Source organism: Rutilus rutilus (assembly GCF_951802725.1).
Source record: "Rutilus rutilus genome assembly, chromosome: 23".
NCBI lineage: Eukaryota > Metazoa > Chordata > Actinopteri > Cypriniformes > Leuciscidae > Rutilus > Rutilus rutilus.
This window is the reverse complement of record NC_140233.1, coordinates 1090791-1109984: the sequence shown is the minus strand read 5'-3', so window position 1 is coordinate 1109984 and position 19194 is coordinate 1090791. Positions and strand designations below refer to the sequence as shown.

The window sequence follows — 19194 nt, the reverse complement described above, 5'->3', positions numbered from 1 at the left end:
GAGAAGTGTGTTGAATCCCTGAAGTGATGCGAAAACGTCTAAATATGAACAGTTTAATCAGGTCAGAGCAGACATGCTATGAAAGAGGGTCTTTTGTTATGATATGTAATATAATTCCCCACTCTCTAATCTGACTGCAGTGTTTGAGTCTGCAAGTCTTGTCTCGTTGAGTACAGCTGAATCACAACACGGATGATATTCACTACAGCAACACTGTTGCAAATGTTATATTTTTTATCAGACTTGTGAATATTAATTACACTATATATTAACCAACTTAAATAATATAGAAATACTTATATATAATAAAAGGAAAGTGAAAAGCTGAGTGATAGAGCGTGTTGTTACTGGAGATGCTGTTAAGACTTTCTTGATCATGTAAAGAGTTGAGAGTGGAAACAAACCTCTTATTTCTGCTGGAGACGGAAGATACTCCTCTTCAGTCTGATGGTCCATTACTGGTTTAGGTAAAACAAATATTGTATGTATGTGAAAATAAATACACATGAGAAAATATTACACAATATTGAAACCTTTGCTTACATTTTCTGAAGAAGAGCAAGCATGCCGTGTCAGAGTCGATGTGTCTGTTAAAAATAAATGCAACATTTAAACTGCAGTGATCCGCTACAAACTGCATCACGACACTGATGATTCCACAGAGCATTTGCACAGATTCATGCCTGCCAATAACATTCAGTTCACATTCATTTTCATAGTGCCTTTTACCATTCATATCATTTTAAAGCAGCTTTACAGAAAATGTTTCTACATTACAATTAAGAGTGGTACATATTTTCCCATTCACCTTGAGTTTCTGACCACTATTGCCCACACCCACAAACACTCTGTTACAGCTTGTAGATATTGTGAAATTACACAAATATTATGGCTATGCTAGACATTCAGAATAGCAGAGATAAAACATTGTGTTAATTAAACTGACCAAAAGATAAAGTAATGCCAGCACCACAAATGTCAAACTACCCCCTCCCGCGAGATTAGCGTAGGGTACCGCGGGATCCCAATCCCAATCCCAATCCCAATCCCAATCCCAATGTAGCCCCTGTAGTTCTAACATTATACAATTCATACACTAAAACACTAGTAAAATGTAAAGTAGTTTTATTAAGTGACATCATAAAGTCTCTTACCTGTCTTTGACATTCTGAATCTGTAAAAACACAAGGGCAAAGATTCTGTCCCACAGTCTTCCCATTTATTCACAAATAAAAAAGATTGCACCAAAACCAATCAAGGACTCAGAAGTTTAGATGCAGAAATATATTTGCATACTTGACAATGTGACTTACTGTGTGTCCACACAAAAACAGCTATTGGACATCTAGCTGTGAATGTGTGTAATGGGTATATTATTAAAGAGAGTTAAACTCACCTTGTTCACAGTAGAGTCGTTAAATCGATACCACTGATGGTCATCAAATGACTTGATGTCAGAATAGTAGTGTCCACCACTGAGGGAACCAGTGTGATTGACTAAAGCGTACAGGTCATACTTATGATGAACACCACCCTCTTCCTGAAATAGCAGATTATAATATTTAAGTATTGGTGCTGTGCACATTCATGCTTACATAGAGGTCTGACTGATAAAATGTCTATATACACCATAGCAGTCTCCAACCCTGCTTCTGGAGAGCCTCTGTCCTGCAGACTTCAGTTCAGCACACCTGTCTTTAAGTATTAAGTAACTCTGAGGACGTCGATTAGCTTGTTCAGGTGTGTTTGATCATCCCTGCACCTGAACAAGCTAAGTAATGTCTTCAGGATTACTAGAAACATATGGGCAGGTGAGTTTTTTATCAGAGATGGACCTAAACTCTGCAGGAAAGTGGCCCTGCAGCACAGACGATGTTATAAATACAGTTACCCACTCATGAACCAATAAAAGTGAATCAACGGAGCACATTCACAGAAGGCTGTATGTTATAAGTGAAGTGTCAGAATCAGAGATCACAGGGTTTGAAGCACAAGGAAGTCAGACCTGCAGTGATAACCGGAGAGGAATTTGAACAGGACAGTTGTTCTTCTTGAAAGTCATGTAGTTGTAATCCAAGTAAAATCTCTGCAGATGTAGAGTCAGAACTTCCGGCAGCTCAGAAATGGTGCATTTCTGAAAGAAATATAATCTCATTTAGAATAAAGCCAGCAATTTTTCAATTCTACCAACCTCATAGAACATACTGTTATATTTGTTTACCTGTATATTTATTATATACTATTTGTATTGCCAATATTAGTCTCTTTTGTTTAATGTGTCATTGTGGCGAGCAGGACGAGGCTGAGGGCCGTGAGAGAGCGGCACGAGGCCGGTGGCGTGATTACTGATGAGCTTCTCCTGCGCGCCGCACCGGTCTCGTATCTCTCACAGAGGAGCGGAAGCATACAGGAGGAGCGACGACAGTGAAGAGCGAGAGAGGAACAGGTCTGAGTTTGTGTTATGTTTTGTGTGGCCAGCAGTCGTCCGCGAGAGGCTGCTGGCTTATTCTTTCATTTTTGTATTTATTTATTTATTAAATGTGTTTGAATGTTCGCCGGTTCCCGCCTCCTTCTTCCCGTAACATCTGAACTGCGTTACAGTCATGTAGTGTTTTTCACCTAACAATATCTCTCACAGAATAAATGCTTTTAAATCTCAAGTGTTCATAGTTTCATTAACACGTGAGAGATTTGATAAGACTACTGAAGCTTAAAATTAATTTTAAAAAGACACTAATGTAGAACTATAAAAAAAACAACGATAACACTTTATTTCAATAGTCCACTTCAGACATACTAACTATCAGTAACTTTGCAGCTAAATGTCAACTATCAGTCATTAGTGTATTAGTATTGTCTGCTGAATATCTGCTAACTCTTTATCCTGATGCTCCTCAACAGATATTCTACTGACTATAGACCTTATGCGCCAGAGAAACGAGGGCGCCGCCATCTTTAGAATATTGTCTTTGGACTTCTGGTCGCTCTGTATATCTCTATGGCACTGCTGTCCAGGAGTAATTAGCTTTTGAAGTGGATTTAATTAATGTCAAGTTAACAGAAGTTATCATGAGGATTGTAATGTTTAAAGCAAATGTCAGTAGACCGGGAATATTTTCATTCATAAATGCGCAACATTGCTGTGAAAATACAGACCGGAAGTCAAAAGACAACGAGCTTGGCAACTACAAGTCAACTTATTCTCCTAACCTGAACCCTAACAACTAACTATAACCTACCAGTCTACTGAGAGTCGACTACAGCCTATAATACTCTAATGAGAGTTAGTTGACATGAAGTTCAAAAGTTACTGATAGTTAGTAGAATGTCTATAGTGAACTGTCGAAATAAAGTGGAACCAAACCAACTTTTAGTAAAATATAAATCTCACCATTTCCATGTCAGTCATAGTGTTGCATTCTTCACAGAACAGCTGATCCTCTCCGTACATGAGCATCACTTCAAACTGAGCATTCAGACTCTCTTCCTGAAACATGCAATTTAAGAATAAGAAATCAGGGCAAACAATAAAACTACTGTACCTCGTGGGGAAAAAGTGACTGGATTTATTCATCTTGAACTTATCATTTGTACAAATTTACAAGGTGACAAAATCATGAGAATTAATTTGTATGAACTTTGTGGGGGTTTATGCCCAAGACAAACAATTAACCCCAATTCCTGCCTGGATTTTAATTTATCATTTTTAAAATTCAACCTCTAAGCAGTTTTTGATCATTTTAGTCTGAAATTGCTTAGAGGTTTTTCTTTCAATGCTCAGGAGACTTAATGTATTTCTCAGTTATTTAAGTTCTGTATCTAGCTTGTGTCAGATGTTTCTTCTTCATCTAAACTATGAATTAACTATAACTAATAGTTTGCAAATTACTTGTAAGTACCTTATTATTTTATACTTATTATAAAGCGTTGGCTATATTTTTTATATGCCACTTTGATTCAGGCTGTAAATGACTGCATTTATTATCTCATAATACTTACTACATTAATTTTATATTGATCAGAGTCCATAACAATGGCCAAAGAAAAAAATGAAATTTCTTCCTCTCTGGGTTCATGGTTCCCACGTCTACAGGTGGTTGAGTGTTTCTTCTTTCCCTGGAATATCTGTAAAATATTGCAAAATGGTGAATCACTTAAGCCCATGGCGTTTGACTACTTTTAATGGTATATATTTTATAGGGCCAGATTTACTAACAGCTCACGCCAGCGCAAACCCTCTCTTGGCCTTTAAAAGCTACTGTCAGGATTTACTAAAGACACGCAGTGAGAAATTAGCAATGAAAACCTGCAGATAACACAATTAAGTTAAAAACTAGTTTCCATTGCAGTCATTTGATGTTAAACTCAAACTTCACTCCTGGTTACACTGGTAGTGTATAGTATTATAAATACAAAATTATAATAACAATTCCACATTTACAACATTTAAAATCACAATTTAACACATACACTAACACATCATATGCTAATACGAATGCCCCACTAAAACAACCTAAGAAACATTTTAACTTTCAAACTAAAACCAACTACATTTGAAATACTTTTAATATCAAGATGTAACTTGTGCAATATCCATAAGACTTTGCTTAGTATTATAATAATGTTTCTCATTTACCAATTAAAAAAAAAAAAAATAATATGAAAGAGCTCTTTTATTGATTTTCTTGTGTACCGTTTTTAGTTTAAGGTGTACTTTGCTTTCTATAAGGTAACCAACAAAAAAATGTCTAAAATTGGAAACCTCAACATGCGTAAATCAAATAATCCCTAAAAATTACCTTATCAATTTATTTTGAGATTTTCTATAGTTTATCCAACCATATACGAGACAAATCATATCCAAGAAATGCATTCATACTCCAAATTACACTGCACTAGACATGATGCGAGTGATTTTAAATGTTGAGTATCCAAAAAACAAACATGTCTGGCAAGAATTCTACCATTTACCTTCCTTAAAATTTTCATAGCCATACTTGCACCAATTACAGCAAATTACTGTCAAGGACACATCCGAGGTAGCTGACCCAACTGCAGAACTTTACACTCCCATCAGTGCTTTTATTATAGCGCTCTTATGCTCAATTGCTCCATTAGTAAATCTGGCCCATAGTGTCTTTTAAATCTTAAATCTTAACTTGTTCTTATTTCATGGCTTATCAGATCATTTTACAATGTTTCTGTCTGAAGAGAAACGGTTATCTGTTTTACTCTGTCACACACAGCACCTTCTCATGAGTTTAGATCGTACCTTGGCCGGGTTTTCATCCATCTCACTCAGAATCTTCTGATAATATTCTGCTGCATCCTGCTGCTCACACACTGAAATAAAACTGCTTAGAACTTTTGTGGATTCAAACTCATTAAAAATGTGGGGGAAAAAATCTCATTAAAAAAAGTGTGGATTTTTTTTTTTAAATCCCCCCCCACACACACACACACATACACACATAATCAACTTACCATTTCCAATGTGTAGAGCATTTGTGACTGTATTTGTTTCCACACTTCCAGTCTTGGACTCTAAATCGCTGAATAACTTGTGAAGTGCAAAAGAAACACTTTTTTCCCTCTTTATTTTTAACCTGTGGAGTAACACAGCATTTGTTATTACTATGATAGTGTTATAAAAGATCATGATCTTGTAAGTCAGAGATAAACTCACTCCTTGACAGCTGTTCTGAACACCTCAGTCATGAAGAGCGTTTGCAGCACTGCACTCAGATAACATGTGGCTCCCTGATTCCTCAATCCTCTGTAGCCTTTAGATCCAATGGACAATATAAATATGACAGTGAAACACAGGTTAAATTATTAATTAAAAAGAATATACACTCTGAATGCTAATGATATCGACCTCACTATATATTATTTAATTTTCATTTATTTCATCTAAATAATAAACATAATATAACCACATGATTATAATTTAGAAAAACATTATCAAATAAAACAAATCAACAAATATATAAAAGGAATAGGTAAATAGATTAGGCGCAAGACACGTTTTGTGGGCAGTGGCTCAAACTGAGAAGAAGGGCATCATACTTTCATATGACACACAATACTTTTTTTATTAAACAGAGTGGTAATGATTATATATATATATATATATATTATATAAAAGTAAATTCAAGAACTGTTACCCTTTGATGGTGATGCATGTTCTTCCATGTCATTGGCAAAATAATGACCGGCGAATGTTGAATTTTGAGTAAAATGAAGAAGGGGAGTCTTTCTGCTCTGAAACATTACAATCTAAATAAAAAATAAAAAAATAAAAAAACATATGAGCAAAAAACTTGTATTGCATTTACATTGTTTTGTTCCAACACAATGTTAATGTTTGCTTTTATAACTGTTTTATAAGTTTATGTCATTTTTGCTTGAGCATTTTTCTCTGACATAATCTCCTCTATTCTACTGTACTGTATTATCCTTTCTGTCCTAAGTTTAATGATTGAGAAGTTCATCAAAAACCACATTCGATTTTTTTCACTCAAAAATATGAAACCATCCAACATTCCTAAGTGCTCATCACAAATATGTGGGACAAAACAAATTTCTACATTTCTAATTTCTAACACATAGTCCATAACTGTCTGATGTGTAAGGCTAAACGGGAAAAAGACTTTGGCTAAACAGTTCTAGAACTACTGGCAGTTTTCTAGATGAAATTTGGGATCCTGTTGTGTGTGGTGATCTATATTCTGTCCTTCAAAAACATACAAACGAAAACCATGCCAAGCTGCAACAGTGCGCTCTTTAAATGAGCAACTAGTCCTTGGATTTTGCTCATACAGTGAAGCTTAAAAGGTTTTTGTTAGATGGTCTAAGCTGATCTTAAACAGGATGTTTTCTTATTTTTACTGAGGGGATATATTTTACAAGTTTGGCTGACTGACAGAATATGGGACCTGAGTGTTTCTACTTTGTCCAGCCGATTTCTCAGCGTCAGTTGGCAGAAGCCCACCCTCCGAAACTGCAATCGATAACTCATCCTTATCGCAAGATTTTGTACAGTATAATGACCTCTTATATGTCAAAAGATTATTGAAAATCAAGGAAAACTTTCTTAACTTCTTTTATAAGACAATTTTCGTAAATCCGGCCCAAGGTGAAGGACCTTACAGCAGTGTCGGAGTCAGGATTTTTTCATGGCCAGGCAAGGGCCAGCAACCAGTCTGGGGTGGCACGGAAATATTAATTATTTTATCATAAAAAATAATGTGACTATAATGTATTGGACTGTTTTAGTGCCTACACAACTGAATAAAGTAAATTTGTACTTAATTGTAATTGAGATAGTAGTGAGTTAGGAATCATGGAATACTGAGTGAATTTTATATTTTTTTATTATTACCCACCACCTCATATTAAAATTCTGAGTTTGTCAAAAAAAAAGTTTAACTTTCTATATTAGTTGTCAAAATAGATAATTGCAGCAGTTCTATCAGACCTAAATTAAAAAGGAAAACGAAAGTTCTCTTTTGAATCGCCATGTGCAAGACTGTGAACAAGGCGGAAGTCAACAGCACATCATGTAAAATGTTATGTTTTTCATAATGTAATGTTGCCAGAATGTAAAATTAGTTATTTTATGGATTTAAAAATTATCCATTTTTGTTTGTCCTTTACAAATGAACGCAAAATGAATGTCTATCTTCTAGTACAAATGCACAGTGCTCACATTTATTTGGACATTAAAACATTACATATCAGTTTGTGCCTTATATTGTGATCTCACATAGCAGAATATTTTAATCCAGACACATGTGACGCATATATAACAAATACAGGATGCAGTTTTGACAGCTTTAATCGCCTTTTTGATTCATGAGTTGATTGACGAGAGCTACGGCTAGAGCGCGCCGCGTTTGCGCGCGATGTTCTTACCGCAAGCACAGTAACGGCTGTCAGCCGTATGACAGGAAAGTGAGTTAGTTTCACTGACATTTAGCTAGACAGCATCTCATCTTACCGAAGATAGCTAACTGAATAAGGACAACGCGCTTTTCTCAGCATCTGACAGAAGTGGCACACGCTTTCACACACTTCTAAAATAAAAGTAGCATCAGAAAAAAAGAGAATTACGTTTGTTGTTGACTGCACACTATTCGACTTACTCAAAACGGTCTTGCAACCCACCAGTTGAGAAAGATTGACTCATATGTGCATATCACTGTGTGATGTTCTGCTGAAGCTCATTTGCACATTTCCGCACTCGTTTGACCTGCGCCTGGCGCTGAGGGGGGTGTGCGTCTGAAGAGTCTCACGGTTTTTGTGGTCTTAAAGAGACGGTTCAGCGTTTTAAAAAACGCAATTTTTGTCAATAAAAAAAGAGACAGAAACAGCAGTTGTGAGAGGGGTGGCCAAGCTTAGACCAAGGGTGCCACGGCCATCCCCTATCCGCCAATGCCTTACAGACAATATAATATCTATGTATGCAAGTAAACATTAAATTGCATTTGCTAAAATCACAACATTATAAGTGTACAACTTAACTTCTATAAAGTTTTCCAGATAACACACACACACAAAAAAAGAAAATAATTTTGATTACTATTTGATTACTATTTTCCCCAAATATATTGAATATATTGAAATATTGATATTAGGTTTGGGTTAGGTGTATAATTGTGTATTGCAATTATTTGATTGCTTGACCTCATTCAATGATGTAAGAATTAAATATAACCATGTTATATTGGTATATATTCCCGAAAGCCATACCATATAACCATATATATATATATATATATATATATATATATATATATATATATATATATATATATATATATATATATATATATATTACGTATGAGAACTTAAAATAAAATTGCTAAATAAAATGTTCCCATATGTTTGGAACACATTTGAACCCGCATTCCAATCAATAAACAAAAGAAAATCATATGTTAGTAATCCCATTAAAATAAAACAGTACATGGTATTATAGAATTCTTACAGAAGTTGTTGCTGAAATGGCTCCTACTATGTTTGGTTTACTTTCCCAACCTCCTGAAATACGGTGTTATAGAACGTGTATCTGGTTTTGATTGCAGGTCGATGCACACATGGCTGTAAATGTTTTCGGATCACAGTAAAAATCATTTCCTTCTAGAGAGACACACAAAGCAACAAGATACAGGCACATTTATTTGAATACACGATATGGCAAACCCCTAACTAACCTGTTCTACAGCAGGTTTTGCTCTTGCTCACAGATCACATACAGATACTGAACCAATCAACTGTGAGTCCATATCAATGGGAGATTGATTTACACTTATTTAAACATTTTTTTTTTTTTTTAAATGTATCTATAAAATATAAATAAAACTTGAGTCTATATGTTAAGTGGTTGGAATTTGTTGAAAACTGTGGAGAAACAGAATATAGCCTAATATAAGAGGAAAATAAATAGAGTGCAACAATAAGGCATTTTGTAGAAACACCAGCTAAAAAAGATTTAGATAAAAATAACTGAGCCAAAAGAAAATGCAAAGACTTGGAGTGGGAAGGACAGGAAGGAGAGGAACAGAAATATTTAAAAGCATTTCAAGTCATTGCTTTTTAAACAGAATAGGCTACTCCATGAACTTTCTTTCTCATTATTTTCATTTTACAAAAAACAGTGAAACTCACTTTAGTGAAAGGTTCTTCAGTTCATCTTTCCTCCGTTCTGGTTTCAGTGCTGTTATCTTAAAACTCTTCATGTGTCAAATGTTGTGCGTAAAGCTGCAGCTTGAAGAAGAACTCCGCCCTAAATGAGAAAAAAACACGTGATTTTCAGAATCTGAAAGGAAAGAGAAACTGTCTCGAGCCGTGTAGAGACTGACTTAAACGGCACCTGAAAAACTAGCTATTTGAGAGATTTCCTTCATCAGGTCAAGTGCCGAGAAGCAATTTGATGGATCTGAAAAGGACATTCAATTAGTCAAACAGATTAGCGATATTGGTAAATTTGTTTAACCTTCCGGTGGTCTAAAATAAAAAGCCTGCAGCTATTAGAAAGTGGTCTGCTGACGAGACATAAAATACAAACCAAACACAAAAAAGGAAAAGTGGTCTTAATAACAAATTCGGGTCTGAAACAGTGTTATTTCACAAACTTAATGCTGCTGATCTACCTTTATGGCATGATTCACTTTTGAAGCGCTGGAAACGCCACACGCTGGTGACCTCTGCTGGTCAGAACGTTACCAATACCAATTAGTACAAACCAATTTTAAATGTTTTATTGGTAGTGTAATCTATTAAATGCAATTAACAAATAATCTATTGCCATTAAATATGAAGTGTCTTTTATAATATGCGTAATTTTATTCAATTGTAGGGCTTGTTTTGTTTGTTATATGGAGAGTTTTATGGAGACTAACTAATACTCGTCCTTTTTTATTATACAAATGTGTCAATAAAATGTCTACAAATGAATGAAACGGATCCGAGATCAGGTAAAAACCATGGGTCCAAAACCTCCATTCTTCGTAGCTCACTTTAATAGCTAGGCTATATCTGAGATGATTTGACAGATGCCAGATCTTCTAATTGTGATAAACGAATTTGTGGATTTGATCAATATCTGGATTAAGTTGTCTGAGATTACTGCATTTTCTTGTGTTTGGAACGGGCAGATATATCGATACTCAACACCATCAGCAATGCAGCGATTGGCTGGCGGCAACGTATAATGACATCATATTAAAAGTAGGCTACAAGCTAGAACAGGCAGGGGGCGATTAAGGAGTAATGAGAGCATAGATGATTATTTTTTTTTTAGCAGGATGCAGTTAAGTGCTGATGGACAACTTTTTAAAATGCGGTTTTCCTTTACATTTTTTGAATGTTTATTATTATTATTATTATTTTTAAAGAATGTTTTTCTATTCTCCAGTGTACTATTTGCATTTTCGAAATGAGAGTATTGAAATATCAGTACAATATCTTGATGATAATATTATTGCTCAAAATGATGAATTGCAGGGTAAACCTGAGCTGAGATGCCCTGTGTGTAAAGAACATTGGTCTTACACCGAAGTCCGTAAATTAGCCAAACTTACACCAGAAGAACAACAATTCTTTGAAGAAACTCTTGCCAACAATGCTACTAGAAAGATAGTTGACATCAAGAATGTAAGTATGTTGCCTTTCAAAACGGTCTCTCACAATGCTTGAAACACGCTTTGGGGGAAAACTTTGTTTTCTTTGAATACTGAAGCCTGATTTGGCATTTCAGCTCGTCAGAATGTGCCGAGCCAACTGACTATATAAGTCGGCGCCGAATGCCATTTCGTCAGAATCTTTTAGATCATAACCTTGCTGGACTTCAACAAAATAATCCTGCTACTTTCCATAGAAGAGCCCTGGCAGACAATTAAAAGAGCAACTAATTCTTTGGTAACAACGTTCGGTGGTCCAAAATGATCTCAGGTGCCTGAATCTCACATTAAAGAGGAACCCACTCAGGATGTTGACTTTGAAGCAGATCCTCGTGCAAGTATGCCCAGAGGACTGGTTCTTATCAGTGGACCTGAAAGATGCTTACTTTCATATCTTTTCATAGACCCTCATTACCGACCGTTCGTGAGATTTGTGTTCGAGGGGGTGGGTTACCACTATACAGCCTTTCCATTCGGGCTGTCTCTGGCTCCACGCACTTTTACCAAGTGCATAAACTACCTCAATGACTGGCTGGTGTTGGCTCGGTCGGAGCACAAACTCGGTGCCCACAGGTCAGGAGCCAGGAGACTTAACCTGCCTCGCCCTCATACTGTTCCATCTGGGACCTATCCACAGTCCATAGGACCCTTCAGGGCACTCCGTTCAAGTGCTGAAGACTGCCCTGCTGCTAGCTTTAGCGCCGGTCAAACGTGTGGGCGACATGCAGGCGCTCTCTGTGAGCACTTCCTGTTTGGAGTTTGGGCCAAACGACTGTAAGGTTGTCCTCAATCTCAGGCATTGATTTGTGCCTAAGGTGCTCCGTAAAGACCAAATCATTACTCTGTTACCTCTATACGCCTCGGATGACGAGTAGGGCGCTAACCTACTTTTACCAGTCCAGGCCCTCAGAACTTATGTGGAGCGCTCTAGCCAGTTTCAGAGGACTCTGAATGCCCCGTTGGAGTGAGGGCCAACTCCATTAGGGGAATGTCCTCCTCCTGGGCTTGACCCAGCTGAGTCTCCATTGGGGATATTTGAACGGCAGCTGGCTGGTCTTCGCCGTCTACCTCTGGAATGTCTTTGCTGAGGCTCCACTAGGGCCTCATGGTAGCACCCTAGGACTGGGCTTGTAGGACAGCTTCAATGTGAGAGACCGTTTCGAAAGGGAATGTTCAGGTTACAAACATAACCTCAGTTCCCTGAGATAATGGGAACGAGCATTGAGTACCCTGCCGTGCTATACAGTACATGCAGTCGAAAGATTCTGATGAAATGACATTCGGCACCGAATTATATAGGCAGTCTGCTCTGCCTGTTTTTGCGGGCTGAAATACCATAGGTTTGTGCAGCTGCACAAACGTGAACAAATCAGTCTTCAGTATTCTGAGAAAACGAAGTTTATCCTCCAAAGCGTGTTTCACGCAATGATGGTTCCCCTTATCTCCGGGAACCGAGGGATTCGGTTACGTTAGTTACTGGAGAGTTTCCTACAGCTTTTTATTCTTACAAACAAAAGTATAGTTAAGTTATTGTTCATAAGCTCTTTCTCTCTCTTCAGTGTCCTGGTTGTGAGTGGATCATCGAGAGATCAGACAGAGATCGAGAGGTCTAATCTCAGTGTGCAATGCACCAAAACCTTTGAGTTCTGCTGGCAGTGTCTGAGAGAGTGGAAAGGTCATCAGCCTCGATCTGATAGATGTGACCAGGACCGGCGGGCGCACTTCTGCCGCTTTAGGCGAAAAACAATTGTGGAGCTGGTCCGAATACCATTTTTTGAGCTTCGAAGCTTCGGTAGTAATGAACATCGAATATTCTACGCTTCTGAGGGAGGGGGCTGAACATATTCTTCTCTCTAATAAAGACAGTATTCGCTATGTGTCTGTATTTCCGTTTACATTTTGATTATTTCGAGAACCGTTCATCCAATCGACTTCACAAGGGAGTGCAGTGTTGCATTTGGTGCAGATAGACATATAGATAGACATGCGAGACGCGACACATTCAGAATGAATAAACTTTTAATAAACTACAGAACAACGCGAGCTGGAAGCGGCGCACATCACGCGGGCAGGGCTTATGCTCCGAGAACGGACACTGCACTAGTGATATAAAACACACACACACACACACACACACACACACACACAGTCTGTTAACTTAAGCAATACTTTTAAAGTAGTCTAATATTTTTCTGACTAACAAATTACTGACACAGTAAAGGGTAGATTTAAATAAAGAAAAACTAAATTTAAATAAAGAAAACAAAATTAACTAGAAGAAAAAGTTTGTTGAGACAAACTTTAAGTAGGCTTGAGAAAGCCGGACCAGAGAGTTTGAAGAAGTTTAAAGTAGTTAGAAGTTTGAAGTAGTTTGAAGTTTAAAGTAGTTTAAATTTTGATTGATAAATTAGTTAGAAAGAAAGAATAGTTAGAAAGAAAGAAAGATTAGTTAGAAAGAAAGAGAAAGAAATATTGATTAGTAAGAAAGAAAGAAAGAAAGAAAGATTGATTAGTTAGAAAGAAAGAAAGATAAATAGATTAGTTAGAAAGAAAGAAAGAACGAAAGAAAGAAAGAAAGAAAGAAAGAAAGAACGAAAGAACGAAAGAAAGAAAGAAAGAAAAAAGAAAGAAAGAAAGATTAGTTAGAAAGATTAGTTAGAAAGAAAGAAAGAAAGAAAGAAAGATTAGCTAGAAAGAAAGAAAAAAGAAAGATTAGTTAGAAAGGAAAGAAAGAAAGAAAGAAAGAAAGAAAGAAAGAAAGAAAGAAAGAAAAAAAGAAAGAGAAAGAAAGAGTGGTGGATTAGTTAGAAAGAAAGAAAGAAAGAAAGAAAGAAAGAAAGAAAGAAAGAAAGAAAGAAAGAAAGAAGGAAAGAAAGAAAGAAAGAAAGAAGGAAAGAAAGAAAGAAAGAAAGAAAGAAAGAAAGAAAGAAAAAAAGGTGGATTAGTTAGAAAGAAAGAAAGAAAGAAAGAAAGAAAGAATGAATGGTGGATTAGTTAGAAAGAAAGAAAGAAAGAAAGAAAGAAAGAAAGAAAGAAAGAAAGAAAGAAAGAAAGAAAGAATGGTGGATTAGTTAGAAAGAAAGAAAGAAAGAAAGAAAGAAAGAAAGAAAGAAAGAAAGAAAGAAAGAAAGAAAGAAAGAACGAAAGAACGAAAGAAAGAATGGTGGATTAGTTAGAAAGAAAGAAAGAAAGAAAGAAAGAAAGAAAGAAAGAAAGAAAGAAAGAATGGTGGATTAGTTAGAAAGAAAGCAAGAAAGAAAGCAAGAAAGAAAGAAAGAAAGAAAGAAAGAAAGAAACAAAGAATTAATGGTGGATTAGTTAGAAAGAATGAAAGAAAGAATGGTGGATTAGAAAGAAAGAATGAAAGAAAGAATGGTGGATTAGAAAGAAAGAAAGATAAGTTAGTTAGAAAGAGATATATTCATTAGAAAGAAAGATAAGTTAGAAAGATAGAAAGATTAGTAAGAAAGAAAGAAAAAGATAAGTTAGTTAGAAAGACAGATTAGTTAGAAAGAAAGAAAGATATATAAGTAAGTTGGAAAGATAGATTAGTAAGAAAGAAAGATAGATAAGTTAGTTAGAAAGATAGATAAGTTAGAAAGATGGATTAGTAAGAAAGAAAGATAAGTTAGTTAGAAAGATAGATAGATTAGTTAGAAAGAAAGATCGATAAGTTAGTTAGAAAGATAGATAGATTAGTAAGAAAGAAAGATAAGTTAGTAGGTTAGAAAAATAGATAGATTAGTTAAAAAGAAAGAAAGATAGATAAGTTAGTTAGAAAGATAGATAGATTAGTAAGTAAGAAAGATAGATAAGTTAGAAAGATAGATTAGTAAGAAAGAAAGATAAGTTAGTTAGAAAGATAGATTAGTTAGAAAGAAAGATCGATAAGTTAGTTAGAAAGATAGATAGATTAGTAAGAAAGAAAGATAAGTTAGTAGGTTAGAAAAATAGATAGATTAGTTAAAAAAAAGAAAGATAGATAAGTTAGTTAGAAAGATAGATAGATTAGTAAGAAAGAAAGAAAGAAAGAAAGAAAGATAGATAAGTTAGTTAGAAAGATAGATTAGTAAGAAAGAAAGATAGGTAAGTTAGTTAGAAAGAGATTAGTAAGAAAGAAAGATAGGTAAGTTAGTTAGAAAGATAGATAGATTAGTTAGAAAGAAAGAAAGAAAGATCTATAAGTTAGTTAGAAAGATAGATAGATTAGTAAGAAATAAAGATAGATAAGTTAGTTAGAAAGATAGATAGATTAGTTAAAAAGAAAGAAAGATATATAAGTTAGTTAGAAAAATAGATAGATTAGTAAGAAAGATAGATAGATAAGTTAGTTAGAAAGATAGATAGATTAGTAAGAAAGAAAGATAAGTTAGTTATAAAGATAGATAGATTAGTTAGAAAGAAAGAAAGATAGATAGATAAGTTAGTTAGAAAGATAGCTAGATTAGTAAGAAAGAAAGAAAGAAGTTAGTTAGAAAGATAGATAGATTAGTTAGAAAGAAAGAAAGATAGTTAAGTTAGTTAGAAAGATAGATAGATTAGTTAGAAAGAAAGAAAGATAGTTAAGTTAGTTAGAAAGATAGATAGATTAGTTAAAAAGAAAGATAGATAAGTTAGTTAGAAAGATAGATAGATTAGTAAGAAAGAAAGATAAGTTAGTAAGAAAGATAGATAGATAGATTAGTTAGAAAGAAAGAAAGATAGATAAGTTAGTCAGAAAGATAGAAAGATTAGTAAGAAAGAAAGATAAGTTAGTTAGAAAGATAGATAGATTAGTAAGAAAGAAAGATAGATAAGTTAGTTAGAAAGATAGATAGATTAGTTAGAAAGAAAGAAAGAAAGATAGATAAGTTAGATAGATAGATAGATAGATAGATAGATACAGTAGATAGAAAACGTTTGAAGATAGATAGATAGATAGATAGATAGATAGATAGATAGATAGATAGATAGATAGATAGATAGATAGATAAGGTTTGAAGATAGATAGATAGATAGATAGATAGATAGATAGATAGATAGATAGATAGATAGATAGATAGATAGATAGATAGATAGATAGATAGATAGGTTAGTTAGAAAGATAGATAGATTAGTTAGATAGATAGATAGATAGATAGATAGATAGATAGATAGATAGATAGATAGATAGATAGATAGAAAACGTTTGAAGATAGAAAGATAGATAGATAGATAGATAGATAGATAGATAGATAGATAGATAGATAGATAGATAGATAGATAGATAGATAGATAGATAAATAGATAGATAAATAGATAGATAGATAGATAGATAGATTAGTAAGAAAGAAAGAAAGAAAGATAGAAAGATAGATAGATAGATAGATAGATAGATAGATAGATAGAAAACGTTTGAAGATAGATAGATAGATAGATAGATAGATAGATAGATAGATAGATAGATAGATAGATAGATAGATAGATAGATAGATAGATAGATAGATAGATAGATAGATAGATAGATAGATCTAGGAGGAGTTAGTGTCCCAAAATTTGCGGTCAGAAAAAGAAGAAGATGAAGAATAATAAGTTTAAATAGGATTTCAGTAAGTTGGCTTTCTCAAGCCAACTTAATTAAAGAAAAAAAACTAAATTTAAATAAAGAAAACCGAAATTTAAATAAAGAAACAACAAAATTTAAATAAAGAAAAAACCCGTTGCTGGAACACTTAGGCCAGGAGGAAGCAAATATGTAAGGTTGGGTTCCTTCAACTGTCCATTCTTTTAAAATGGCTATAGGCTATATAAGATAATTGTACCAAAAAAAAAAAAAAAAAAAGAACAGCCTATTGTATTTCACCAGATTTTATAGTGTTGAACATATTCAAGCGCGAACAAGAGAGTCAGAAAAATGATCCGAACTTCCCATCACTTGTGAGAGCAGGGGGCGGGGGAGCGGCAGCTCAGCAAATCATATAGCCTATTTTGTGAATTGTTCATTCCCGGTTGGCACACATTTTGCCGCCCTTACAAAAGTGCCGCTCTAGTCAATTGCGCCGGCCCTGGATGTAGGCTAAAGAGCTGGATCTGCTGAGAGATTGTGCAACTATAACTTTACCAGATGCTGCAAACATTGAATGTCCAGCTGTTCGTGCTTGTCCAACATGTGGAATGCTTATTAACCACAACACAGAGAAATGTAGAAACATTGTGTCCTCTCGGTGTAACAAAGAGTTTTGTTTTGTCTGTCTCAAGCTCAGGCAACTGTCTGAAGACAAGTGATTATTTATAAATTTAATGATAATTTAAAGTATAATAAATTGAAAACCAATTATTTTAAATTGTAATAATATATCACAATATTACATTTTTTTCTGTATTTTTGATTAAATAAATGCAGGCTTGATGAGCAGAAGGAACTTCTTTCAAAATCATTAAAAATAGTAATGTGTCCAAACTTTTGGCCTGTAAGAATAATATTAGCCTACTCCCAGATCTTGGCTCATTTGAGCAGGACGAGAACAATTCAGGTGTTTATTGTTCACTTGACTCGCTTGTTAACTGCTGAAAGTGTCACGGGGTGACGAAGGCGGGAACCTTTTTTTTGAGAGCGTGTTTCCCCTGGGGAGTGCTTCCGCGGTGACACCGGGACGGTTCCGGTTTCCCGCGTGAGTGTCATGGCGGCGGGCGAGGCTTGAGGAAAACTCGCGGCAGGTGTGAGAGGGGAGGATACAGGATGGTGATTGGGACCTGGAGGAGGAAGGTGGCTGATAAAAGGACACTTTGGCAGTGAGGAAGGCGCGCAGGAGGGCTCGAGGAGAGGTGAGGCACGCAGCACGCGAGCGGCCGCGGTCGCGGCGGGAGGCCGCGGGAGGGAGAGGACGAGAGAGGACGAGAGAGACAGATGAGAGAGACAGATGAGAGAGCCAGAGAAAACTTCGGCTGGATTGCGGGCGGAAGCCTTGGTACACTGAGTCTGTTGAATTGCAGTTTTATTGTGGAAATGAGCACGAGTGAAACCTTACAGTGTGTGGTGGAAATGTGAGTGTGGGAATTATTTCTGCTGTTCACTCGCAATCACAGCTGTCCATTCCTCTCTCTGTCTGAGTCCAGTGAAGAGCCTGCTAATGCTGTGAGTTACACGTGTCTATTCCTCCCTCTGTCTGAGTCCAGTGAAGAGCCTGCTAATGCTGTGAGTTACACGTGTCTATTCCTCCCTCTGTCTGAGTCCAGTGAAGAGCCTGCTAATGCTGTGAGTTACACGTGTCTATTCCTCCCTCTGTCTGAGTCCAGTGAAGAGCTTGCTAATGCTGTGAGTTACACGTGTCTATTCCTCCCTCTGTCTGAGTCCAGTGAAGAGCCTGCTAATGCTGTGAGTTACACGTGTCTATTCCTCTCTCTGTCTGAGTCCAGTGGAGAGCCTGCTAATGCTGTGAGTTACACGTGTCTATTCCTCTCTCTGTCTGAGTCCAGTGGAGAGCCTGCTAATGCTGTGAGTTACACGTGTCTATTCCTCTCTCTGTCTGAGTTCAGTGAAGAGCCTGCTAATGCTGTGAGTTACACGTGTCTATTCCTCTCTCTGTCTGAGTCCAGTGAAGAACCTGCTTGGTACGCTCATCCCCGAAAACACCCAGAGACCGGGGAAACGACCGCGGGTCCGCATAGAGGGGGCGACGTGGACCACGAACCACAGCCCCCCACATACACCCTCAGGCATGGCCGGCCCGATGGAGGTGGCGGTAGTGGGCCGGACTTCAATTGGGGACCTCTGCCACATCCCAGTCACCGTGGAGGGGGAACATGCGTGGCGCTGGTCGACAACAGCTCTACAGTGACATTAGTGCGGCCCGATGTGCTCCCCAGGCAAACAGTATTGGAGCCAACAGCAGTCCACCTGCGGACGGTGACTGGGGAACTGTCACCCATGAAACGCAAAGGGACACTGACATTTGTGGTGGGCGGTAAAACAGTGCACCACCCGGTGTGGGTGGCGTCAGTCCAGGACCCCTGCATTCTCGGACTGGACTTTCTGAAGAACACGGGTTGT

At 36.4% G+C, this 19194-nt stretch overlaps 1 protein-coding gene across 4 annotated transcripts in view; it reads right to left on the bottom strand.

Moving 5' to 3' along the window:
• The window catches only part of LOC311283507 (uncharacterized protein), a 31546-nt gene that overhangs the window by 4906 nt on the left and 7446 nt on the right, over window positions 1–19194 (bottom strand). For 2 of the 4 annotated variants that reach the window (XM_084397950.1, XM_084397953.1), the window contains exons 2-14: window positions 9673–9790; window positions 8993–9144; window positions 6168–6279; window positions 5687–5783; window positions 5485–5606; window positions 5273–5343; window positions 4000–4125; window positions 3392–3487; window positions 2006–2134; window positions 1397–1540; window positions 1155–1174; window positions 544–587; window positions 405–458 (exon numbers count right to left, since the gene is read on the bottom strand). In XM_084397950.1, the coding sequence (XP_084254076.1) occupies window positions 405–458; window positions 544–587; window positions 1155–1174; window positions 1397–1540; window positions 2006–2134; window positions 3392–3487; window positions 4000–4125; window positions 5273–5343; window positions 5485–5606; window positions 5687–5783; window positions 6168–6273 (1009 nt within the window). In that variant the 5' untranslated portion in view covers window positions 6274–6279; window positions 8993–9144; window positions 9673–9790. Of the gene's footprint in view, window positions 1–404; window positions 459–543; window positions 588–1154; window positions 1175–1396; window positions 1541–2005; window positions 2135–3391; window positions 3488–3999; window positions 4126–5272; window positions 5344–5484; window positions 5607–5686; window positions 5784–6167; window positions 6280–8147; window positions 8264–8992; window positions 9145–9672; window positions 9791–19194 lie in introns of those variants that run through there. The other 2 variants (XM_084397951.1, XM_084397952.1) reach the window with 2 other exon arrangements.